At 39.6% G+C, this 27,837-nt stretch overlaps 1 protein-coding gene across 1 annotated transcript; it reads right to left on the reverse strand.

Moving 5' to 3' along the window:
- Positions 1 to 27,837, reverse strand: YWHAZ (tyrosine 3-monooxygenase/tryptophan 5-monooxygenase activation protein zeta). The gene is made up of 6 exons (XM_067290374.1): positions 27,757 to 27,837; positions 24,908 to 25,211; positions 8,636 to 8,759; positions 4,659 to 4,822; positions 4,471 to 4,566; positions 1 to 1,056 (listed from the first exon to the last, which is right to left on the reverse strand). The coding sequence occupies exons 2-6, from the start codon at positions 25,199 to 25,201 to the stop codon at positions 997 to 999; spliced, it is 738 nt and encodes a 245-aa protein (XP_067146475.1). The 5' UTR covers positions 25,202 to 25,211; positions 27,757 to 27,837; the 3' UTR covers positions 1 to 996.

Genomic DNA, 27,837 nt, shown 5'->3' on the forward strand with positions numbered 1-27,837 from the left:
TAGTTGAAAAGTCCATTCATAAAACTTTTATTCCACTTACATCAACTTAATACACATGTTCTGAACAGTTATGCTTGGATTGTTCATGAAAATTTCGTAAGACATTAAACAAAGCTAGCCATCATCTCAAGTTATTTCCCTGTTAACTATTTTTACAGCACATGCATGTTAGGCAAGTATCAAAAAAAAAAAAATCACAAAAGCAAAAAAACTAAAAAAGTTAAATACATGGGTTTTTGTTTTACTGCTGTGCTCGATATACAGTGTCATTATGGATATCAAGCAATTCATTTTTACTGCATCTTTACTTGTACATTTGTTCTTAGGTTGCTTAAACCATTTAAATACAAATAAAATGTGTAGCAAAAATAATGAAAGCAACAGCAGGTAACTTTACAAATAATGGAATGTGAACCGTTTCTGTCCTTCTCTAGAGAAAGTTGACTGGGTTATCAAACTGTCTTAAGGAACACTTCAGCTGCAATCAAAGATGTACACTTGATTGTATTTTCCACAGATTTCACATGTTTGCTTGACATGCAGTATCTATGGGACACCAGTTTATTCACAGCCATGTGTGCTCCAGCTTGAGTACTCATGCTAACTACACCTGTGGCTGCAACTGATTATCCCTTTTCTCCACCATGACAGACCAATATGCAAGCAGTCGTCTTTGCTTGACATAGAAAGCTGTTTAACACTGGCCTTGTGGGAAGCCACAATGTACCAAAAGTACTATGCCAAACATGTAAAACTTGTATAAAAATGTCACAACCCTATATTGGCCACCTCAGATGAAAACAGATAAATTCCCCAAATGTTAACTGGCTCTATTCCCCTAATATTAAACAAAACCACATGGGAAATATAGAAATCCAAATAGAAGTAACATAAACCTGTCAAATCGTAAACAAAAACTATTTGTGGGACAGCATGGATGACAAATGGTCTACTGTGTAAATTTCAGAATGAGGCAGATGGAAGTTGGAAGGCTGGTTAATTCTCCCCTCCTTCTCCTGCTTCAGCTTCATCTCCTTGGGTATCCGACGTCCACAACTGTTTGGGAAAGAAAACAGAGTACAGTATTTAAGATATTAATATTATAACTTATAATTAATAATGAATCATTTAAGGAATAGGCTTTCTAATAATTTTATGAAAAATCTTACTAAGTGTCATGAAAAAACCATGACCATTAATATATTTTTCTTTGCAGGAAAGCAGAAAAAGTAAATGGCTATAACTCCTGCACAAGATAAAACAGAAATCTAGTTCTAGGTGACCCAACTTCACATTGCATTTAATGAGGAAGTTCATGAACAGTCAAAACCAGAGTCTCATATCCACAAGACTTACTAAATTATGATTAGAAGCATGCAAGAATCAGACTTACAAAACAGATACATGGGAATCAGGAACTAACAATACTTGGTTTCCTGTGGATTTGCACCTTCTTCTTGACCACAACTTTTATGCATCGTTCCAAAGGAAAATCTTCAGTAAAAGGTCTTTCTCAACATCCAACATTAGAGTGAATGCTTGCTGTTCTTCAGAAAAGGCACTAACAGGTTCTGTTTCCTCTACTTCCCCCCCAACACTCCCCAAGCATTTCACTAAAATCTCTATCCCTTGGTTAAATTTGAGACCAGTCAATGGATTCAGGAGTTGCTGCAGGGGAAAATGAATACACAGTGGTTCCAAACTTGGGATGGGGGGTAAGTCAGCCTAAAAACAGAGTATGCACAAAATTCAACTTTTGGCTCCATAACATTACATTAATTAAATTAAACATCATATCAAGATTAAATACAACTAAGCATCACTTGCAGAGCAACAAACATAGCAAAAAAATTTTTTTGTGAAGCGAGTGTTTCTTGACACTGGCTGCTTCCAAACTACTACCATACTACCAGTCCAGTATGTTTTGTAGTAGCTCGCTCTCTCTGGAGAGAGAGCAGCTCCAACTGAATACTTCACGCTGTGTGGTCTTAGGTAGTAAAAGTTGAGAAGAACTTTAATTCTTTGTCTATCTACAGCTTACATCAATAAGCTCCCACAAGATGCTAAAAATCCAGTATCAGAAACATTTTACCTCTCCAGGACAACACAGTAACTTGTGCAAGATTTATAGCCTTGTTCTGGCTCTGAACACACAATATCTGCACTAAATGTTCTTTGCTGAAGACACTAAGCCACAAGTTAGTTTACTGGAAACAACAGTATACTAGTTTGTTTCTAGCACCTTCACTGAGTTCAAATCCTTTATTCTGAAGTTTAGTGCTATTCCATGCATTTATAAGGAATAGTTATAGGAACAGTTTATTTTGTGAAAGGAGCTAGTAGAAAGACAACAGAAAATGCTCCAGTCCTATATTCTCACCTCTAGAATATCTGTAGATGTGTACATACTTTTATTCAGTAAATAAAAAAAGTCTTATTGTTCTAAAAGGAGGATTACCAATAGAGAACACAGTTCAAAGAATCTGCTGGAGAAAAACCCTTAAGGGGAAGGAAAATGGGAACAAACTTTTTTTTTTTAAAGTAATTTCTCAACACAGACAGACAAAAGGAGGAATATCTAGCAATCCTGGTGAAATAAATTTTGACCTCATCTATTAAACATTCCTCTGAACGTATAACTGCCCTCAATTCCCATTGAGAATGATCAGAGACTCCTCCTGAGCCATACAAAATTCAGAAAGAAAGCAAGAAGAATCACCAACTGAGCAAACTGCCACTGCACATAACTGATCAACATGTGGAATCATTGTCAAAATGCCCACCTCAAAAAGGTTGTAATAGACTTGCATAACTGTAGCAAAACAGACCTTTTTCAATTCACAATATTCCTTGCAGTCTTTGTCAGTAGCACATACATCAGAAGTTACTTTTTACCCTGAGAACTTGTAGAAAACCAGGGATCAATGTAAGAGCAAGACTGGCACAGCTCACATGAAACACTGAAGGCAAAATGTATCCATCTACTCAAGAAGATGTAATCTTGCAACTATCTATAGATTTCTCCTTTATAATGGAAAACTCATTTTAACTACCAGGTCAACTACAGTAATTCATATACTATGGTAGCTCACACTGGCTTTTGCCCTTGTATGGAGCAATTTGCTTTCCAGCTGCTACGACAAGCTTTAGATTATTTTTACTGGGAAGCTAGAGAGGAAAGTCAACTTCTACTCTCCATCTATTTCAATACATCTCTCATTCAGAGGTCAGCTCTTGAACAATCTCACTCAAGGGGACAGTACACACAGACACTGACAGCATAAAAGCTGATCCCATATCTCCATTACAGAGGTTGAGAAAATCCTCTTCCCATTGTTTTGTAAGCAACAACTCGAACTATCACAAGTAGCTTTTGCAGTAGCATTAAGTAGCCATTCTAGTAAAAATGATTCCAAGAAACAGGCAAATAAAGTGTTATAAGCAAGAGCAGAAAATACAGCAACTCCTATCAGGATAGCCTACTAACTATATTTCGAGGTCTTACCACGCTGAGTGATCTTATACAATTGTACAATCTTACCTCTAGTTCTGTTACAGAACATCTGCACTGCTTTTAGAGCTCCCTGACCTCAGATGCATAGAACAGGTGAACACAGCAGTACAGATGCAGACCAAAGAGGTGTTGCTTGTTTTGCAATTCTTGCTTACACTTTTCCCTCCCCCCAGAAGACTGAGGACTGAACTATACCATTAATTACATGAAGCAGTAAATGCAAGCAAACTGAACATAGTCATTTGCCTTAGATGTTTATCTTCGCCAGTTTTGAAGTTCAAAGTAGGTTAAAAAACCACACACACAAGATTCAATTTTGATTACTCTGATAAAGTGACACAATCTTGATCCTTAACTTACACTGGGGATAGCTATGAGTCCAAGTAAAAAGGAATTAAGATAGCTGCTGTGCAACTGCCCCGGAAATATGCTGGCTAACATTGATTCCAATTTCAGTTTTACCAAAATTAAAAAAGAAAAGAAGTCCAAACAACTGAACAGGTCCCCAAAAGGACTTGCTAGATATGTTCATAGGGTCCATTCCTTGCACGTGCAGTCAAATAGACCAAGCTATGTGAAATCTGACAGAACAACTTTAAGAGGTAAATGTGACTGCATTCTCAACTGCTGTTATATTAGAAGAGAATAGCTTTGCTAGTCACAGTTCAAATTATTTCACTTCCTGTTTCTACACAGGTTAAATTCCTTGAATAAAAAAAGAATTACTGAATAATTTGGGGATTTGGCTACTGTCAGAAAAATGTTTATATTAACTGGCCTGTAAAGGCAAAAGGTTAGGTGTGAAAAAAGATGCAGCTCAGAAATACGGTGTACTGTAAATTCATCTGTAAGTAAACAACAGACACAGCTCAACAGCTAACAGTGAACAAGACAACTGTCTGTTCCATAAAGACCAGTCCCACTATCAACAATACGCAGAGTTTAATGATACTCACTGTCAAGTTGTCTCTCAGTAACTGCATTATTAGCGTGCTGTCTTTGTATGACTCTTCACTTAATGTATCAAGCTCAGCAATCGCTTCATCAAAAGCCTAGAGTTAAGAAACAAACAACTTTATTGGCCATGCATCTAAAGGTTATGCAAATAATTTAAATGGAATTTTTTTCCCACCCTTAGACTTACCGTTTTTGCAAGAGAACAGGCTTTCTCCGGGGAATTGAGAATCTCATAATAAAACACGGAGAAGTTTAGAGCCAGACCTAATCTGATAGGATGTGTTGGCTGCATCTCCTTTTTACTGATTTCAAAAGCTTCTTGATATGCCTGTTGTGATTGCTCCACTATCCCTTTAGGGCAAAGAACAAACACACACAAAAACCACAAGTAATTCAGATATTGTATTCAGACATACAATTGGGACTGTGTTCCTGTTGGCGTGACAGAAGTATGTCAAGAGTGAATGCACACATGAATCAACATGTCACTATTTTATAAAGATTTTACTAAATTAAACTTTTAAATGGCTAAAAGAAGTTTCTCATTGATCAAATCATAGGTTCGAATGTCTCCCTGCTACCCTGTGACTACTTGTATTTACAATCAAGTGTTTGCAACACTTTTGTAATATTTAAGATAAAAACCACCATTTAAATGAGAATGTAAAAAAATTCAAGTTTTAGCTACACACAGGTTTAATACAGTATCACAATTTCAATGTTTTTAAATGCTGCAAAGCATTCAAGATCTGCATGTTAACCACAGAAAACACTGATGATCTTTGCCTGTTAAACATGCCTGATCCTTCCAGTAGCTGTCATTTATGAATTTGCATTCAAATAGCTTGGCAAAGGTAATACGCAGCATCCCTCAATCTGAATTAAATATACACGTTTTAAAAGCTTCCAACATGGTTCCATTTCCAGCGCAGCTATGGAAAGTGTTTTTACCTAACTTAAAAGTTCTAGTACTCATATGCTTTGAAGTAAGGGCCAGGAATTAACAACTAGTCTTTTTGTCAGAAATTCGTCTTTTGTGGTTCTCTTAATCTGTTCAGTTATGTAAGTTAAAAACATCTGGCAGAAAAAAAATCCATCTATATAGCATATACTAAGATCTAAGAGCACAACAGATTCCACTCTCACTGAACACACTTGAACTTAGGAGCAGACTATGCTTGCACAAGTCAGAAATCATAGCCCAACACAACTCGAAAGTTAGACTATGCCCCTGACGACTGCAGGAGGTAAGAAAGTGCTAGACACCGAGAACAAAGGGACCATTGTTCCCGCACTCTCAAAGACTGTTAACAGCATCTAAGAAAGAGGGATGGAGGAAGTCATTCAATTCAGACGCAAAAGGATTCAAATCACAACATTTCTGGATCAGAATGAAAATGTATCCAGCATCACCTCTGCAAGAGTGCCCAATTGTATGCATTCAAAAATACTGGAAAAAGAAATCTCTAGGCTAAGGACTCAAAAATACATCAGTGGCTGAGTGGGAAGTACTCAAAGTCTGAAAAATACCTGAATACCGATATTCAGGATGCCTATGCAACTGCTATTTGTTCTCCTTTAAACATGCACAGACATTATAGCATCATATTGTCCTCTTCAGCAGGAAAGAGGAGGATACTCACTTCCCGGCAACTATTCAGCACTTTGTTTTTTCTTCACTATTCCTGTTTCATCTTATGTGCAATTTACAAACTGACTTCAAACCTTGCTTTGTTGTCTGAATTCATTTTCTTACAGGCTTCACACCACTCACTATTGTAATAATGGAGTGCTTGAAAAGAAAAGAAAAAGTGCTTGAAAGTTGCCCGAAATTGATACATTACAGTGGAGGAGGACTGGTTTTACTGGAAGTTGATTTTGGAAGGAGTGAGAAGTGTTCTACTCTTCCATAACACTAGCGTAAACACCTTAGAAAATGCTGCCATTTATGAATGCTAAAATGAACAGCATGAAAAATAAGCAGCATTTGATTTTTAATCATTTATTTTTCTAGAACAAATTAATTTAAAAAAATTGAGCATTTTCCCCCTTATTTGAGAAAATACATAGTTACCCAGTTACCCTCTGAGCACTAATACAGGGAATTTAGTGCATCTGATGCAAAATTTGATGCATTTATTAATATTGAAGTCATCCAGTATAAGCAATTTGCAGTATTTTTACCTTAAACTCTTTCTAAGGAGTTATACAATTCTAAAGTTCCAGGCTAAAATAGCAGTATAGGGTTACTCCGCAATAGACAAGAAAACCTGTTTGATACAATAAGCAATCTGTTTTATGAAGATAAAAATCCAGACCCTAGAGTTGGGAGCTTCACACTGCTGCTGGTATTTATTGGAAAAGGCTGACAGAATGCTGTCCAACTAATGGGCTACTATTTCCTAAACCACAATTATCAAGTGCTCTACTACAAGGTTAGCTGTCACAGATAGTATGCAGGAAAAGCCTGCAAGATTAAACACTTGCAAGGAATTTTAAGTTTAGGAGCCATAGCAACGATCTAGACAGGTTTTCAAAAGATTTTCTTCTTCACCTGGAAAGTGAAAACCCACAGAAAAAATGCTCAGCCAAGAGACTGGGCTGAATAAAAATTAATTTTAAAACTAGTTTAAATAATATCTGTACAGTCTAATTTTAAAGCCTGCAGCTTAGTCTCAAACAGGTATTGTACTTTCCAGGTTTGTGAACTAGAGATTACCAAAATTAGTCTTACAATAATAGTTCTAAAGTACTGGTTACATGTGTAATTCTGCAGTCAACAAGAATGGGTCAATTTGCATGCAGTAAGCAGTCAGGAATCAAACCAAGCCTATTCCCCTAGGTCTGAGTAACTTCATTCAACTCTCTGTTATCCAGCATAATAGGCAACTGGGCTACCCTAGGTAATGTGGGTATAACTGGAAGTGCCACGAAGCAAAAGCAGACACGTCTATCCCCCTAGCCTCTTGAAATTATTCTAAGTTCAACAGGACATTTCAGCTATATACTGACTTCACCAAACTCAACCCGATTTCTATGAAGCCGTATAGATATCTTTATATCTCATACTACTGGGAGAACTTACTAGCTTGAGAACAGCATTAAACCACAGTGTGCCACACATTCATATAGCACTACATGGAATCTAACAAGCTCTACAACAGAGCAAAATTACACATCAGCTGTGCAGCTCAGTGGCTCTCCAATAATTCCTGGGGGATTCAAGTCCATATGTTCAGAGATGCTGTCTGCACCTTCCCAAGTATCCCATATTTCTGCAGGCTATCTAATCTTTGTCTGCAAGAAAGCAGCTCAGGGCTGGCAGAATTTATTAGACTGGCCTCTGTGCTAAAGTTGCTACACTGCTCCCAGTTCTAAGCTGGCCCCAGAGAACAGTTTAGCACCATTCACAACAAACTGTATCTAAATATAATATAGGTTAAAAAAAGGAGAAGTCAGCACATGATTTAGGTGTCTCCAACTACAGCAGTGAAGCCACCTAATATATAATTAGGAAAAGCCTGTATCACTGATCCATAGATATTAAGTATCTTATTTCAACTTTTCTACTAAAATTCAGGTGAAGCCAACTTACCTCCAATTAGGACAAGCGGTTTACATGAAGACTTAAGAAACTTTAGGCAACAAAGAACATTTGGAGATTAAACCAGACATAGTTATGGAAGACAATTTTCCTAGGAGTAAGGTACTAGTCTTCCTCTCCAGGTGGATTCTAGTCTCCTTGCTCAATAAATCTATGCAGATTGTTTTGTGTGCTGTAGAAATGCAGCAGAATTGGCAGGAAAAAACTTCAAAAAAACTACAGACTTTGGCCCCTATAAAGAGGTAAAAATGATACTCAGCCAGAGAGAAGATGCGTAAACCCGTACTTCCAGTGATAAGGCAGATGCATGCATGCATCAGAGTTGACTTCAAAATCTTGTGACTAAACACCTGTTCTTTGCTTCAAACTGCAGGGTACTTGGAAACTTTTGTAATTAATTTGAAAGCCACTGACCTATGATTTTTCTGTAGAAAAAGGAAAGCTTATTACTAAAGAAATTTATATCCAGATCAGAAGTATTCCAAAATTCAAGACATGTCACTGTCCCACTAAAAGCAATCTAATTTGACAAATCGTAGCAACAAGCTGACATACAATACCTTTCTTGTCATCTCCAGCAGCAACCTCAGCCAAGTAGCGGTAGTAGTCTCCTTTCATTTTCAAATAGAAAACTTTACTTTCTGCTTGCGAAGCATTAGGGATCAAGAACTTTTCCAACAGAGACTAAAATGGAAACAAAGAACATAGTGTTTTGAACAAACACACTTTCACAGTTTGTTGTAGTATAACTGAACTATCGATTCAACCTATTTCAAAGTCAAGAAAGCTTTAGTTTTTGTGTTCCCCTGCCTTTTTTTCCCTAAATATCTTACATAGCACTTCCACCTAAGGAGAATTTGTTCTGGATCACAGTTCTAGGTACAAGCAGAAATGTTCCATGCTGTGATTCCATGAGGAGGACAGGAAGGAAGCCTGTATTAATTCAGCTGATGAGTACTGAAGGACCAAAGGAAGGGTTTCTGTACGCTGTCATGTGGTACCCTGACAAAAATAAGTGAATCTGAAGAGTCTGTGCAGAGGGTATATAACAGAAGAAAGTCTGCATCCACAGAAAATAATAAAAAGACTTAAAATATCAGCTCCCAAATCTGAAATCCCAATATCTTATGTGCACAGGAAATGGGAACTCGGCTAATGAGGCTTATTAGCTGAAGCCCCATACTGGCATCACCAAAGGTAAGGAACTGCAAGGTGAACCTGGATTCTTGCCTCTCTGGACAGTTTACAGTCTACAGCTATGTAATACTGAAGAGGATCAGCTATTTGACTTCATGTGCTGCCCTAACAGGTGTCTCCTATCTTTTCCAAAGCAAAGGTGGCTGCCTGGAGTCACCCCACCAAATCCTGCCTGTGGGCTGCCAGTTAAGACCAGGTTTTTCTAGATTTTTCAAACTGCATATTAAATTAATACAGCAAGTTCCCAGGTGAGGCAGTCATGTAATTTAGCAAGAGTTCTATTATGATGAAAAAAGAAAAGAAAAGAAAAAAGAAATCACTAACACATTTAGCCCAATTAAAGCACAAGCTTGTCAAACTTTTTGATATTGAGTGTTTAAAGTCAGATTTCAAAAGAAAAGCCATTTATTGAAATGACAAAAAATGTGCAGAAGTGCTCTTGAATACTCAAAGTGAAAACAGAAGCTATTACATATACTTTGCTAAGGCTATGTAGCAAACATTAATTTTTTATAAAGAGGTTTCAACACAATTTTCAGATTTTTTCATTTTAAATTACATGACTGACATTTCAGTTCTGCTTTGCAGAAATGGACAAGTAAATACTGTTCAAAACCATAGAATTATGACTGTTTTACAGTACTTTTGTACCAGATAGTGACCTGCACATTAGCTGAGTTATCTTACATGATGTACTCTTGGGACTGGCATAATCTGGATATGGTAGTTTGTGACCTTTGGCACCAGCTCTGGTAAATAAGGCAACCTACATAAAGTTACAGAAAATTATGTTTGTAATTGACAGAAGGAGCAAGAAGAGTAAACAATTTTTTTATTTTAAGTATTGCTAATTCATTTACATAAATTATGAATATTTAACCTAGATGACTTAAACTTGTGTGAAACCTGTCAAAATGAAGTGGCCTATTATGGCAGTTCTCTCTTTTTGCTCTCTCAACAGATAGGGCAACAAAATTGGGCTGACAGAAACAAGTCAGACAAGGTTTTGCTATGCCTATGCTCCAAAGAGATTAAAACTGCTAGTGGATTTTCTTTAAATAGTTTTAACACAATGGAAGATATTTATTCAGTCATCTTTAACTATTTTCAGTACTGTAGGGGTTGGTATACAGCTTCATTTTATATTTATGCAAGACGACATCTAGAACACTGCGTCTGTGCTTCCTGCCTGAACGAGAGCAGAAAGAATCCTTTAGCAAAGGCATAGCACAAGCAATTCAGCAGCAGAGTATTTTTATGGAGTCAGCCAAACTGGCTGCCGAGCTGCCTCATGTGCAGGGCACCCTTTCGAAGGGCGTATACTATGCAAGGAGAAGGACTCAGTGCTGCCTCTGCCTCAGTACTGCTGGAACAAAGCTGGAGCCTGTAAGGTACATGGACCACGTGCTTCTGTTCTCCTTAACTGCTTATACGCTTTGTTCTCATCATTAGAGAACGTCAAGATTCACAGCTATGATATTTTCCATCACTGCCAAGAAACTCTGACTTCAATGACAACTGAAGGTTCCCAGCTACTAAGAATAAAGGCTGCTCATTAGTTTTTCCCTGCAGGAGTGCAATTAAGTCAGGAGTGTTGGTCTGCACCTAACCTTCTAGCACCAGGGGGAGTAGCCCTCCCTCTGTACCCTCCCTGTTAATTAACCAGACCAAAATATTTTCAGTGATTCTAGAGACACAAATTATTCATTATCTGTACAGAAAGTTGCTTGACTGAAAAGTACAGCCTTACTCACTAGCACAGCACCAACCAAACTTTCAGACCTAAACTTCACTTAAGTCACAACTGAGGTAGAGTTGTTTGCAAACAACAGATTGAATGGGTGATTTGCAATAGCAGACATCTTTTAAGAATGTCTAATAACAATAAAAATCTTCGTAATTAGATAGACTCTAGCAGGGCAGTAGCAACTTGGACAGTAGGTAAACCTTGTATTGGGGCAGAGGGGAGGGTTTCTAACCCAAGCCAAATATAGCCTATGGAAAAATTCTCTGACACCTGGAGTCCTGGACTGCACTGGTAATTTGCTCATGTCTGAAGGAAAGCAGCCTATTCTATCTGAACACCCCATAGGATTGGTAGGCCACATATCTTTGGGAGAATTTTATTTATGACAAATACACTACAGGCCACTAAACATTAAGAACAATAACAACAAAAAAAAAGTGAAAGCAGATTAAAATCTAAAAGCATATAAAATAGGGAAAAGATCTCCTTTCAGTTATCTTTTATCTAATAGTATCTATTACTGTATATAGTCAGTTTCTCCTGTCAGTACTGGTCTTTTTATTTCAGGATTCACTTTCCTTTACCAACATGAAGTTATAAACACTCCTCAGAAGTTAGCTTAGTTAGATTCTGAGGGTACTAATTTGTCTTAGAGACTTGCAGTGAAAGCAGCAATCTGCACGTAGGTGGTGTGGCTACAGAAAGTCATACAGATCTGAAACCATTAAAATGACCGACCTTTTAGATTCTAACTACAAAAGACAACATAAAACTGAAACAGGCATAAGCCACAATTTTTTGTTTGATGGTTAAATCCCATCCACTTCTGAAGAACACTGGAGAGTAGCATCTTTTTTTTAAAAATAAGTAACTGTAAAGCTTCTCTGGAGGATGCACTTTTTCCACATACTCTACAAGGAGGTACTAAAAAGTATTTTTAAAATCCATTGTTGTGTGTTCTGTTTATCTAAAACAAAGCTCCCATAGATAGTAAGAAGAACTATTTCAATAATACGACCCATATACATCCACCTTCTCCCTCTCTTACCAGTTGATATGACAGTTCTTACAAGTATAGAACTAACCACCACATGGGTCACTTCAGCTAACAACTAGCCTAATACTAGACCAATAAACTAATTAAGAAGTCTTTTAGGTGAACCACATCATTGCAATACATAAAACATCCTGACAACAGAAGAAAGGCCATTCAGCAAGAGTATATTAAAGCTACATGGTATGTAGCTAAGCTCTCATGTCCATTCATGACATTCCTGCTACCATGCCAAATTCCCATCCATGTCTGACATATATTAATACACACTGACCGTAACTTCATGGGCAGTTAGTTACAGTGCTTGAATCTGGTAGAAAGAGCTAAAACAAAAACAAAACAGAGCCCCCCCAAACACCCCCCCTCTCCCCTCCCAACTCCTTAGCTGTAATTTTCAGAGCTTATAATTTGCTTGATGGCAAAATTTTTTCAACTGCCATGAAACAAACCAAAGCATTGCAGTCAAGTACATTGAGAAGTAGCAGCTTTTTAGAGCACTTTTCAGCCAAAACCTGTACCAGACTGTACAAGTTCTTCTAACACCTTTCATCATAAAGTCATATGCAGCCTTTCTGGAAAGATTTTCACTGGAAAATTATTATTAACACCCCCCCCTTTTTTTTTAACCATACATGCATTAAACTTGAATATCAACTTTTATTAATATGCCAGCCATTAAGAGATCAGACATCAACACTTCACATCTGCAACTGTGATTACTCTTAGTCAACAGCTTTCTGGTACTCTGGACTGGGCGAGACAGCACACCCAAACTCAAGAGATGCTAGTTAGCTATGCTCATACATACCATACATAAGCAATGTCATGAATTTGGTACATTCCTCCACCCCCAGGAAGTCTGCACTAGAGAAACAGTCTTTGTCTCCAAAGATGCAACAACTGCATCAGCACAAAATTTTATTATTTTACCAGTGGACTTCAATCCTGGCTTATACTAAACACTGAACAGGAGAAGATTCACTTTGTCCTTGCTTTTAGACCTGTTCTTTTGCTGTTCAAAAGCCAAAAGAGCGCACAGTCAACAGCTAGCAACATTAAGCATAAGCACAATGCATTTTGAATTGTTTTGTAAGCACTACACAGCTTATTATTTTGATGAAAGGCCCTATGGACTTGTTCCTGTAGCTTTGCAAGATAAAGTCTTAAAGATAAAAGTTAAATCAGATTCAGTTTGGAGAATGAAAGAAATGTAAAATTCAGTGTAAAAAAAAATACTAAAAAAAAAAAAAATCCTGCTTCTTACTGCAAGTTATACATACTTCAGTTTGTCAGGTTGTGGTCAGAACTTCAGTTGAAGACAGGAAGCCAACCCGTAAAGACTTGAATAGTCTTTTCCTGACACTTGAGGCCTAAAACTACCCTTCCTATAAAAGCATTTGCATACAACTTTGACAAGACTTGTGTGGGCCAGGTGACCATCCCCAAATTTACACAAGCACATTAAAATTAATGCCTCATTTTGCCCAGTTCCATTTAGTCCTATGCATATTTACCCTGATTAAAGGCTCAGTGTCAGCACATGTTACTGCCTGGAAATTTTAGATAATTACTAATGCACTTGAGGACTGCATCAACAGCTCAATTTAGATATTCTCCTCCCAACAAACAGATCATAAGAAATACAAGCATCTGTTTCTATATACACACAGTTGTAAATGAGCAGGCAATATCTAGTTAAAGTATTTAGAACAAGGAACATTATTTTAAATACCAAAAAATAAGATACCTAGTTGAGTAAAAACTCTAGAAATATTGAAGAGATAAAAAGGTTTCGGTCCTGCACACCCCCCCCCCAAAAAAAAACTTAAGAACAGCAAGAGTCCAAAAGAGTATATTGATAAGTATTGCCTAATTTAAACAATATCAGTTCCGCTCAGAGCTAACAGAGCAGGCCTTTTATTTTCAGACAATACTGAAAACCATCTGACATATAATTATGATATTATTTCTAGTTTTGAAGATAAACTACATGGGAATATTTGCTGAATTTTACTTCACTTGTCATCCATCTGTGTTACACAGCACAAGGATGTAGAAGACATGAAAGAACACTTCTTTAAATTCAGCCTGAAAACCTATTTCTTTGACATTTCACATTAACTGAGAATGGCCTAATATTTTCATGATGTAAGAAGTGCTCCATTATCTTCCTTCAAGACATCACAAGAACACAAGAGTGACTGCACTGGCTGACAGGTCTATTTTGTCTACTATCCCACCTGCAACAACACCCAAAAGAGGATGCCATTAGAAGACTACAAAAAGAAAGCAACAAAATATCATGCTTCCTATAGCTTCCATCACCTGATGCTTACAGACTTCCTGAACCAGAGTGTTTTCTGTGAATTTCGTAAACTTCAGGCTTCTCATCCACATTCCACATGTTTGTCCAGACTCCCCTTAAATCAAAATAAACTTTTAATACTTACAACATACTATGGCAAAGCAGTTGCAGATACTTGACTACCTGTGCACAGAGAAGTGCTACCTTTGTATAGAACTTGTTTCCCAATTTCATTAAAAAAAAAAAGTTTCATTTTTGCTTATTGGATTTTACTTTATAAAAACACTAGTACTAAAGTCTGCATTTCTTTCAGAAGACTGTCAGATAATTTCAGATCATTTGAATAATTTCAATACCAATTCATAATCAAAAGTCCTTATTGTGCTTTTACACCATCCAGGTCTCTAAACGCTTTTTACTCTTTACAAAGGAAGAAGGAGAGTGAGGGAGGAGGGAAAAGTGAGTAAGACAGGCAGGACGGATATTAAGAACAAGGACATCCATCTGAAGCACTATGGTAGAACAAGATATGAAACACTACAGTCAGTGAAAGTCCATCAAATCTTAAGATACAGCTTTTCAGATATATCAAGATACACCTAGCAATTACAATCCAGTAGAGTACCAAGCTACTCCTTGTATTCCAATGCTCCTAGGGTAACAACTGTTCATTCATAGTATGAGGTACAAAACTCTGAGATTCCCCCCCCCAATGTCTACTTAATATTTTCCACCAAGTAGCACAGCTGAGCGTGAGTATTTTAATAACTACAGATGTAAAGTGTAGACATTCAAAATCTTGATCCAGATCGAGATCTTAATCTTGTGACACAATGCAGGAAGAACTACATGTACTTAGTTTCAAATGGAACTAACCAACTAGCATGGTAACTGTAGCACACCTCTGTTAAACTATTCCTTTACAGACAATGTTGGTGACATCTAAGTTATTCAAAGCAGGCCAACTGCGCTGGACAAGTTCAAGAGACCTACCATTCCTACAAAAAGCTGGTGTTTGATTTTCCATGTGTGTGTCTTTCTGCCTCGGCAACACGATTAGAAGAGTTAAATAGACTATGAAATGATGCATGCAATTAGGTACACTGCACAGATTTGCATACACACTACAAAGGGTTTAACTAAGTCATTTGTTGCCAACAGAAATATTCTTTTTACAGTCTACCTCAATCATTTGAAGAAAATAACAAATATTTGTATTTTTAAGGGGAATATTTTTAGACAATCTCTTCCTCAAACTCAAGCTTCTTTGGGACAGGCGTATTATGATGCAGTTGATTACTACAGTTTTACCTCAATATTGGGGCTCTGCAACCGCAGAGACATCCCACCATCTTGGGGAAAAAGGAGTGTTCTGCTGTCTGCCTTCTACTCTGGCCAAAAGCAAAGCCTCTTGTTTAAAACTAGCTAAAGATTTCTACCTACTTATTTCCTCGCTACAACAGCAGTACACAAAAGTTGTGAAATACTAGTGGCTGCTGCGGCACCAGTGATCTCTCTGGTAAAACAGCTGCTGAGGCAGAAGACAGGCCCAGAGAACCACCTGCTGCCTGTTCTCAGTACCAGTTATTCTTTCTTCCCATCAGACTGGCTGCCCACACAAACAGGCAGCAGCAGCAGCAGTCTGACAAGGACAAGGAGAGAAGGCTGCCTGGCCCAGATGAGGTAAGAGTCACCAGCCCAGGCAGGGAAGCAGTTCAGAATTCGGGACAAAGGGAAGAGCAGACTTTCAGGGGGCAGGGAGGAAGGAATTTAATTGCATAGTTCATGCAACAGTGGGAGGTGTGACATGCATAGGAACACTTGGGATTTATAAGTCTAGGAAAAGGGTACAGTTGATGGACTACAGTCCACAAGGCTGCTAATCTGGTAAAGATCTAGTAGAAAAATGCAGCAAACAAGGCCTGAGTAAGTAGTAGGGGATGACTGAAAAGAGAATTAAATGACTAATGGAGAAAAGGGAATCCTGTGTTGCAGACAAAGAATGGCAAGAAATTTTAGCTTATGCAAAAAAATACAATGAATAAACAGTAACTTTTTTTTTTTTTAAGCGGGGGAACAAAAGCAGTGCCACACATGGACAAGAGGAAAAAGACGTGGGAAAAAGAAGTAGGACATGCAGAAAAACCATCTTCATGTTCACACATACGCTGGGGGACAGAACTAAGTCAATGAGAAGTGCGTGTGTGCACTAATACGCAAATGAAGGGAAAAAAGGAAAAAATAGTGCACTTATGGACATGCTCTTGGCCTACATAAAAAGGATGGAAATTGAGGCAATGGGAAGAAGTATCTCCCATTGCACACTTTTACAGGCATATATGTAGCTTTCCTTGCACATCAACCTCTTCAGCTGTTCCCCTCCTCAAGGAAAGATAAAGAGCCCTGGTTTAGACTATCATGCCCTTCACTAGCTTGATCCTTCTCCCACTCTGCTTTCCAATTAGTATTTAGGGCAAGTGAAGCAAATTTTTTTTTTCATATCAGGATATACTCTTGGAGATTATTCAAAAGACTTTTAAAGTCACTCATGCCAATTATTACAGGTTTCACCAAAGTATGTTAAACAACACTTGACAGTGAAGGAATCAAATTCTGATGCACAGGAAAAAATATCTCTCAAGTTTAGCAACCAACTCTGAGAAAACTCATACAGAACACAGCAGCCAATAAGCCACTTAATCCTTATTATTTTTCTAGTATTTCTTCTGCTGTGTTATAAGCGTTAATAAACAAAACACAATCTTCTCCACTTCACTGAAAAACAAAGCCAAGGTGCAACACTTACCTATTTTGTTAGCATCACCTCATAGAGTATTTCTTGAATACAACAGATCATTGGAGATTTGAGACAAAATAAAATGGTACGAGATGCCACAGATCATTATTTTGTGAAGAAACAGAACATCTATGAGAAGTTTGTGATAATATAAAATTGAAACTAATTCAGTTGGATGGGATTTCCTGCTAGACAGGTAGTTTTAAATAAGCTTATTGTGGCTGTACTCTAAACCAGAAGACATGTTCTAGTTATCTTAAGGTTCTACAGTTTTGATGTCTGAAGAAATAATATTAAAACCCCCTATAAACATGCTATAGCATTTCTACTCAATGAGAAACAAAAGCAGGAACCATTTATCCTTAGCAATTTGAACTCTGAGAAGATCTGAAACCTGCTGAAAAATGCCGTTTTAGCAATGTAAGTCTACTCTGCACTTGGGGAATCTGATCACTTAGAGACTGAAGAACTTGGACTCCTGTTGTTAAATATTTTTTGTTAGCTATGTAATCATATTCAAAGGTCAATAACATCCAGAAAAAAAAACAACTGCTTCTACCTCATTTATTCCACACTGAATCTGATAAAAAAAACAAAAACAAAAACCTTAAGAATATACAGTGCATCTCAACAGAAGCATCTCTCTCTTATCATTGCCTGTCGTAAAGAGAGGCACTGCTACTATCAGATTACAAGAAATATAAGCAACTATGCAAGAGCTGACTTTCAATAGAAAACAAGTTTAAGAAACAATCGCACTTTTCAAAATGTTCTTCCAGTTGCCGTATTTCTTTCCTTGCTGTATTGGCTGTTTGCCAGAAGCAAAGGATTAACTTTAATAGTACAAGCTTTTTCACAAACTTTCAAAATGGTAGTTAACTATGGACTGAACAGATCATCACCTTTTCAGGTTCACAGCCAGAAGCTGCTGTGTCTGCCTATAGCAAAAACCAAGCAAGAGTCTGAGAACCTGCTTCAGAAATGTGCATTTCTGTCAAGCTCATGGTAACAAGACAGAAATTTCCAGCTAAAAACAGAGATAGCTTAGCATCTGTTTACACAGAAGCTCTTGCTTCTTCAACAGCAAGGAACAAGGAGAGTATCCGTCACAGTTAGGTGACTAAACTGATCAGCTCATTTGGCTGCTTAAAACTGAGTCTCACTTGCAAGCGCATAAGGTTCTTGAACATCAGAGGTTGCTTTCAAACAAAACAAGTTGTTACTCAGATGATTCTGAACAGTACAAGCACTATGTAGAGTTCTTATTTTTCAAAGCCAACTGTGAAGCATCAATGTCAAGGGAAATTAAGAGAGCAGACAACTGGTTATAATAAAGATTTGTTCTACTTCCAACAAATACAAGAGGATAAATAAGTGTGCATGTGTGTGTGCACGCATAGCTATGAGAAGTATCACGAACAACTCTATTTAAATGTTTCTGTTTGCATTCCTGCAGAGCACATTAGCCAATACTGTGATAAATGGGTGCATTAAAAACATCTATCAACATTATGGACGGATTTCTTGCTAAGACTAATGACTACTGGCTCACTTTTGTTCATGAAGTCCCACTATCAGCAAATTATTTATATCATATATGCTGGAATCTAAAACCCTTTCAAACATGAGCTAAAGTTTCATGCATTTACAAAGAATTAAATTAACAATGTAGAATAAATAAAAACCAACACATTAATTCTCCCTTACTGATATCCAATAGGCCATCTCATATTTGAACCGATCCATGAATAGTGTTTTAATTCTCTGTGATTCAATACCTTTTCAACACTTTCAGTACATTATATTTGTTAGTAAATACAGGAAATTACTCTAGGCAGTGTTCACCACTGCAGCAAGATAAACTGCAAAGGGGTGTAGTTACAACAAGGGAAGTGATTAAAGGATTAAAAGAGTTGAATCAGGAGGTTTAATGAAATTGCCTCAGCCTCCTACCTTCAATATATTTGAGAATTTATACCAGCTAAAGCCTAATTGAGAAAGCTAGATTTGGAGAGTTAATCAAAAGCTTAAATTATAACCATCATGAGAAGTTAGTAAACCCTGGCTACATTTTGCTCTGCAATATATAGAAGTACATTCACAGAAATATCTGTGAATCAGAGGTACTGACATATTTTCATGCATGTCACTAGCACATTGCCATCTTTTATATGAGCTCTAACAAAGCATGATATGAGATCTGAGGATCTATATCCAGGTTCAGGCTCCACAGTGCAAGACAGACATGAATGTACTGAAATGAGTCTGGTGGAGGTCACCAGCAAGATTGTGGGGTTAGAGCACACGACATAAAAGGAGAGGCTGAGAGCTTAGTTTGTTCAGCCTGGAGAAGTGAAGATCAAACAGATCTTACTGCTGCCTACAGCTACCTAGAGAAGGCTGAACCAGACTCTCCTTGGAGGTCTACAGTGAAAGGACAAGAAGCAGCAGCAAAGCTGGAACACAGGAAGTTCTGATCACATATAAGAATTTTTTCTTCTTTTACTATAAGGCTAGTCAAATATTAGTACAGACTGTCCAGAGAGGCTGTGGAATTCCCATCCTTCAAATTATTCAAAATTTGACTGGACAATGCACTGAGCAACCTGATCTCACTGGACCTGCTTTGAGCAGAGTTAAACTAAATGATCCCCCTTCCAAATTACATTATTTGATGAAAACAGCTTAAAAATTAGGGACTGAGATTTTCATAACAAAGATGTTGGACATCCAACTCTCAGGTTTCAAAAAGTTAACCATCCTCCTTTGAAGAGCCATGTACTGCAGATAGAAGTTTACACAAATTCCTCCCCCTATGTATTTCAAAATCACCAAATAAAAGACAAATCTCAAAAGCAGAAACAAACTGCAGACAAAAAAAAAAAAAAAAAAGCAATTCTGAAGGAGCCACAGAACTAAATGTAGCTATTTTCAATCAGAGCATTGCATTTTTTTTGTTAATATTTATGTTATGGAAATATTTCGAAGTGGTATGAAATGAGTTACTGGAGCTCACAAGCAATCTACTCAGCTGCTTGCGACTACCATCAGCAAGAGGACATTTTTATGGATCAAACAATGATTGGCTTTAAAAAATAAAAATGCAGGTATATGTCTGTCTGCAAGAGTGCTAAATAGCACATGGCTTGCTGTAAGAGGGAGGACTAAATTTCTTAATCCTGTCATTACGAGCTGGCACAGAAACAGGCTTAATAGTTATTAACCTGGTAACCTACCAGGTGTTTGCGGTGACTAGAAAACAGTCCCAAAGTAATTTGAGAATGTGAAGGCAACAAGCATAAACTTGCAGTATATTCTTTAAGAATAAGAAGCCATTTAAAAGCATTTTGAATGGAATTATGTTTTCCCCTCCCCCCCCAGAGAGCTACAGCCCCATAACAGGTTACTAAACTTTACCCCAATCTCTAAAAAAAAAAAATGCACGAGAGAATTGCAAACCTAAAGTCACCAAGTTAAGATTTAACTTTCTTTCCACAACAATTGCCACTTCTAAAAAAGTATAACATCCATAACAAGTGCAAAGTAATTTAAGTAGTACAAGTATACAAGGAGTACCATTTTATGCTTTTGAGCACCAAGTTAGGAGGAAGTAACAACCCGGCAAAGAAAGCAAACAGTTCATCTTATTGAGAGGGTCCTGAACAGCACCATTATCCTTCAGTTTTTCTGACAGGGAGGGAGTGGGAAAAATGCTGTGTAGCACTTATATGCAACAGTAACTCTAGAATGCTAACTAGAGCCAAGGTTTCAGGAAGCACTCTACACATTAAGGGTTACAACTAAAAATCACAGGCTCAAAAGGGGGAAAAAGATAGTGCTTGGGCACTGCAAACAAAGAGGTTTACTTAAGGCAAACTATGACTTTGATGGGAGACTTAGGGCAGAAAGGCAGATCACCCAGAAGATTGGGCATGGGAGAAGAACATGGGAAAAAATCATATATGGTAGATTTTAGAGGAAATACAAGGGACCATGGCTGCACATGCTAGACTACAGAATACAGTGTAACTATCTAGAATTATGTTCATAGTAAACTGAAGGTCACCAGTCATATTTTAAATGTTTCATTGGTATTTAATTTGTGTCAGAGATTGCCTGAAAGTCACTAGTTGTTTAGAGCTCCTGAAAACTTCTAATATGCAAGCAGTAAGAAATATGAGATGTTGGCTATTCAAAGACCTCTCCATACTTTCTTCTTTGTACTTCAGAGTCCTCATGAGCCAAAAAATTCATATTACTACAGATTTAATGTGAACCACTAATTATAGTTCTGTTTCTCATCAGCTGCAAAAAGCAATTCGAAGAAAAATCCACACCTGTTAGATTAATATCATCCTTTATTATGGAAATAACAAAAAAAGGACCATTTTACTGGTATTTCAAGCAGACACTCCTTCTACTGTAGAAGGTGAAACAGGACGTGAAGCACACACTCAATAACATGAGGAAAAGTACTTAAAAGGCTTCATTTCCTGTATCAACATAAAGTTTCTGAGGCTGGAAATTTTCTGTAATACTCAAGCACATTTAGGATGCTCGAGTATAGCACTGTACTTTTTGCTATGTTTTTCTTGATGAATTAGGTAATTCAATCTTCACTGTTAACACTGCAAATAACTTGTATTATGCATGATGTGTTGTAATTATTTGCAGTTTTTCAGTACCAGAAATTAGGTCTGTTACACTGACATATACTCAGGCTTAGTGTATATCTGACAGCCCTGGTGATAGACCTGGTGCTGGATCAGAGGTTCTGGGGCTCTCCTCTTTCTGCAGTAGCACTCAGAGGCTGCAGCAAGCAGGAAGAAAAGTCTGTCTGTTTGGAGAGCAATGTAGGTGCTCCAAAACAAGTGTAAGTGGGGGAAGATTTAGGAAGGGGCAAGGATGTACATGTTGGCTTTGACTGCTGCAAGGTTAGTATAGAGAGAAAAACTAAATGGTTGGACCTGGCCCACATAACTGCCGAATTTTTTAATCACGAAGTCCCTAATAGCTATGAAGCAAGAAAGAAGTCCAGCAACTGCTCTCATTCACCCCTTAAATTAGTGGAAGAGGGGGGAACAGAACCCAGAAACAGTTTAGTATACTCAGTGTCCACTGGATTACAAGGAATGTTTCTTCCTAAACACTAGTAAATTGATTTCAAGAATTGAGGGAAAAGAGCGAGAAGCTGCAGAGGAGCCAGCTTTGGCTACATTCTGCTACTCACAAACACATTCTCTTAACTGGTTTCCTCCCTTCAACACAGAAGTTGGGACGCCAGTCACTTCCACACTCAGCTGTGATGTAACGCTCCAGGGTATTAAATATTACTTAAGAGCCTAGCAGGCAACTGAAGGCACAACAACAGCTCAAACAGATTCACACTCTTAATAAAAGATATCAAAGTATCCAGGTTGCCTTGGTACTGAAATTGACAAGGCTCAGGACTAAAAGTTGGAATGTTTGTCAACACTTCAGATCCCCTTACTGACATACTTCATCAAGATTTGGCAGGCATCATTTTTCATCTCTGTTAACAGTTATAGACGAGACTACACTGTACAAAAATTACATCAGATCTACTGACAAAAAAAAAATTCTACCTCTGCATGTAGCATTGTCCAGATTCTGTTCATAGGAAACAACTAAATATGTTATTGCAATTCTTTTTCTCTGGTAAAGGGAAGCAGATTTCAAGTAAAGCAATATGGTCATTCAAGTTTCTAGGTGCATAAAAAAAATGCATGTGAAAAGGACACTCCAGCCAAGAAATAGGAATATGTTTTTAAATATATATATTTTTCCCAATGTAATTATCAAAGTCAAATTGGGGCATGCCATTTGAAAGCATTCTTAAATCCTGTCCCTTGAACACAAAAGAAACAACAGAAAAGTTATGAGTGTTTTTTTTAAACCCAAGTCTAGAAAAGTAGTTTTATTATTATCAATCACTGCCTAAGGCATTGTTTCAGCTGAATGGTAATCTATTAAGAAAAACTGGACTGGCAACACTAAAAATGAGTAAGACATTAGCTGCCTAAAAATAACAGCATGTAAAACAATGATAATTTATTTGAATAAATTATATATTTCTCATTAAACACAGCAAAGGGAAATACAAGCCCATTTTGTATTATAAATCCCAAGACAAGATTCCCCACCCCTTGTACACACTTGCTCTAGCAGACTTGAAAACTATTTTCTGTTGTTTTCATTTTTGTTTTTAGCATGTACAGTAATAGCAAGCTAGTTTTGTCTCAGTCTGGTTTCCATCATCAGAAAAAAAATTTAATTGCAAACACTTTGTTAAGTTCTACTCAAAAGGGTTTCTAAAACCAAGGGCTTAATTAAAATTATTTCTTAAACCCAAACTTAGTTTTACAAGAACTTTAGATCACACAGAACTGAAAGTATCCCTCCCCGTTCCCACCGTAAGACTTTCCATCAATTAAAAAAAAAGAAATAACATGAAAGTAGAACTTTAGGTTTATATTCCTATTTCCATGGCCTAAATAGCTGAGCCACCACTTAAAAACCTAAGAATTAGTAAATCAGTTCTTTCCTCTACATTGGTATTTCCACTTTCACAGTGGTAGCTTGTAGGTTATCCTTACACAAAATAACAAAACATATGAAACTGGGTGTGTTACAATATCCATGGAAGCCAGCCTAAACTGGAAGCCAAGACTCAGGGCTATTAATGTCAACTTTTACACACCTTTGGAGAATCAGTCTTCTAGACGTCATCACCATCAAGCTCATTTAGTTATATTACACAGCAAGTCAAGCTTTTACTAGTTAGTCACTGATCTTAATTTTAGTTTGACATCAGGGCTTCAACCACATACTCAGCTACTTAACACCTTCCACATATCATATGTCGTTCTCTGACTTCCAGGTATGACTTGATCCCTTGTTACACACGGGACAACACAGCAGCAGAGTTTGCAGTTCACATTTTTGCAGCGTAAAATTCTACTGCTGACAGTAACATCTACCACACTAGTGGCAGGACTGGACATTCACTAACGATGTGCTCACTGAAGCACGACTGACATATGCAACTGAAAAAACTGACAATCTGGACTAAGCATTTGGAAGAGGTTTGGATTTTATCAGCCAGTCTCCTAATGAAAATATATAAGCCTCTGAAAATGCCTAACTCTGGTCCCCTTATAGTTTGGTGCTAAAAATTGTAAGTTTAAGAGGGCATCATAGCATTTCTACTGCCTCTTCCTGCAGACAATTTTCTGCATGGCTGAGTCATAACTAACATTACATCATCTTACCCAGGGAGGGGCACAGTTTCTGTAGAGTAAAAACTACCTCTTACAACTAGTAGAGCATATTAAAATTCTAGAAATCAGAGCCATCTAGGACATAAACAGTGCATTTTGGGAGAGGGGGTAGGGTGGTGGGACTCAAACCCAAACCTGTATCTTGTTCAGTCACAAATAGATATGTTATATTTTTTTTATAACTATTACCTTTATATACAGTAAGGTTTCAACATATCTCTAAATACACTAGCACTAACTATGCTTAAAAAAAAAATATGTATTTTTATGTATTTTAGGGAAAGAAAAGTCAGACGTTTGTTAAATCTTGTCCTTCAGAAATGGCATAAGAGACCACATTTACTGAAAGACTAGAAGTAGTCCGAGAGGGCTAGCACCATTTACGCTGTAACTTTAAGTAAAAAAGGATCAACAGTTTCATTATTTCTCACCAGCACATCATTGCAGATGTCTCTTAGCTCAGTCTCAATTTTCTCTCTGTATTCTCGAGCCATCTGCTGTTTTTTCTCAGCGCCTTCCGTCTTTTGTTCAATACTTGAGACGACTCTCCAAGATGACCTACGGGCTCCTACAACATTTTTATAAGCAACAGAGAGAAGATTCCTCTCTTCGTTGGACAACTCAGCTCCTTGCTCAGTCACAGACTTCATGCAACTTGCCATGTCATCATATCTTTCAGCCTGCTCAGCCAGTTTGGCCTTCTGCACCAGCTCATTTTTATCCATGCTGATCTTTCTAAAGAGGAAAAACAGGGAGGTATTATTCAGACATTTATCAAGGACAAAGATGTTTTAATGTCATATGCAGAGCAACCATTTTCCAAGAAGTTTGAAACTGTAGGATGTACAATCAAACTCTAGAATACAAAGCAGACAAGCACTCAATGCTCAAATACATGGACTGAAAACTTCAAGTCACTGTTTCCTTCTAAGAAACTGTTAACTTTTAAAGGAATATTATTTGAAATATTTACAAACATAAGCATCCAAATGTGAACTGAAAGCAGATCATTCCTATCTCAAGCATATGCACAATTCCAGTCCTTTGCCATCACTCAGTTTTCTCATAAGACTACAGTCAAGATGCAGCATCAGCTGCATCTAATTATCAATATAACAAGATTGACAAGGAAAATAGCCAACACTAAGTTTTTCATAGAAACAGACAAAATACAGGCTAGTCAAACAGTATCAGACAATGCTGTGCCTTAACAGAACCTTTTATGTGCAGAAAGACTGGCCATAAGGATCTGCAAATCAAACCCCGCACTGGATGTTGCAAAGTCAGAGCTCCACAAATATTCAAGGAGTTTCAAGGAATACACCCTTCAACAATGTTAGCTTCCTTTCCCAAAACGGGATCAGCTAGACCCTCTCACCCAGGCAGTACTCCTCAGCCTGAGAGGCTACGCTTTCACAGACAAAAGGAGACTTCACTGTTTAAAATATTACTTGAACATCAGCATTTGAGATAGCGTGAGCTGGCTGAGATACTTTATAGCATGCATCATATCAGGACTTTTTAAACCAAGCTCTGCCAAACCAAGATAACTGACATCTTTTTTTGTACATCAAGACAGAACAATCCTTCCTCACCCCCCAACTTTTCAAGTATCTTGATTTGGTCATTTTTCAGGCCCCCACAATGTGCTTTGAAATACATCATCCTTTAGGGTTTCATTATTAATGTGAGAACTAATTTTGGTTATATATGCTTTATTATTTCTACACATTCCAACTACCAACCTCACACATTCAGCAGTTTAACCTTGGTCATTCCACATAAAGTTACCACAAGCAGTAACTGCAATATCTCCTATTTAAGGATAAATGAAGCACGTTTTAACATCCTAGACACCTGAAAGGAGAAAGTTTTAGTGGCTGCTTCTTCCAGTGCTGGCACACAGAAACTCAGTGGCTGTTCCCCAGTGTTTGCTAACATGTGCTCAAGTCCTGACCACACTATAAATAGCGGGTTAAGGAGCCATTTTAAAGAAAGGTTTTGGCTACAGTTGTTTCACCACCCAGTGCAATCGGGGCAAATGCGGTTTGAACGTTTGTCTGAATACCAGTTTATCAGGCCGCCAGGCTACCCAGAGCCTGCAGACGGGTACGGCGGCATCCTTTCCGGGCAGTCAGGCTGCCGTTGCTTCCGACGGACGAAGAGGACCGCTCCGGAGCGCGGCGAGGGCTGGCGGATGCCCCTCGGCGCTCGGCACGCTGGATGACAGCATAAAATGGTGCTGCGGGCGGCGGCGGCCCCCAGCGCGGCGGCACGCTCGGGGCCAGCCCCCGCCCCGCCCCTCCCCGCGCCCGCCGCATCCGCCCGCCGCGGAGACACCGAGCGCCTCGCTGCCGCCTTTGTCATGGCGGACTGCCGCCGGAGCCCAGCCCACTTCAGTGCGCGTTAATCCCGCTCACCTCCGCCCAGCGCCGGGGGGCGGCGGGGGAGGAGGAGGAGGATGCAGCGTCCCCGCCCCGGCAGCGACCGGCCGAGGGGAAGCCCGCTGGCCCGGCCCCGCCGCCCCGGCAGCGCAGAGGAGGACGACGGGGAGGCGGGGGAGGAGGCCCCCGCTCCGGGGGGGCCCCGGTTACCGCCCGCGGCGCTGCGGCCAGCGCCGCGCGCCTCGCACGCCCCGGCGAGCGAGCCCCCCTCGGCCGCGATGGGGGAGGGGGGGAGGAAGGCGGGGGAGGGGGGGGCGGGCAGGGCGGAGGGAAGGGAAGCGAGCCCGATGGAGGGGCGGCCGCTGCGGCTCTTCCGCACCCGGGCAGCGCTCCCGGCGGGAGACCACACCCAGCGGCAGCCGCCCGCGCACTGCGGGCCGGGCTCCCGCCCCCGCCCGCGTTACACCCCCTCCCCGCGCGGGCGCGGCCCGGGGTCGCCCCCGCCCGCCGCGCCGAGGGCAGGACGCCGCCCCTGCGGCCCTCACCTGCCGCCCCCTCCCCCGCCCGCCGCCCCCGGCGGCTCTCCCCCTCCCCCCATCCCTCGCGGGCGAGGCCAGCCGGGGAGGCGCAGCCGCGGCCTCACCTGCGCGGCCCGCAGCGGCCGGGCCGCGGCCCCGCGGGGGAGGCGCTGCGGCCGCCTCGCTCCGCTCCCCCGCCCCTTCCCCGCGGAGCCCCGGCGGGAGCCGCCCTGCCGCCGCCGGCGAGGCCGGGCGGGGGTGCTGCGCGCTGTCCCCCAGCCACCTCGGCTCCCTCGGCGCCGGGGGGCCGGGGCCCGGCGCCGCCAGCCGGCGCGGGGGCCGGGAGGCGGGGCCGCGCGGCGCCGCGGGCCCCGTTACCTGTGCGCGGCGGGAGCGACGCGGCGAGTGTCTCGGGGCGGGCGGACGGCGCGGACTGTGCTTGTCTCGCGGCTCGCTTCG

Source organism: Apteryx mantelli, chromosome 2 (assembly GCF_036417845.1).
Source record: "Apteryx mantelli isolate bAptMan1 chromosome 2, bAptMan1.hap1, whole genome shotgun sequence".
NCBI classification, from domain to species: Eukaryota; Metazoa; Chordata; class Aves; order Apterygiformes; family Apterygidae; genus Apteryx; species Apteryx mantelli.

What these genes read in the sequence shown, in the direction of transcription:
- YWHAZ (XM_067290374.1), bottom strand. Translation starts at nt 25,201, where the DNA reads ATGGATAAAAATGAGCTGGTGCAGAAGGCCAAACTGGCTGAGCAGGCT. An exon ending in TGCTGGAGATGACAAGAAAG is followed by an intron (nt 4,823 to 8,635) that starts GTATTGTATGTC and finishes TTTGCCCTAAAG; the next exon opens with GGATAGTGGAGCAATCACAA. An exon ending in TACTGAGAGACAACTTGACA is followed by an intron (nt 1,057 to 4,470) that starts GTGAGTATCATT and finishes TTTCCCAAACAG; the next exon opens with TTGTGGACGTCGGATACCCA.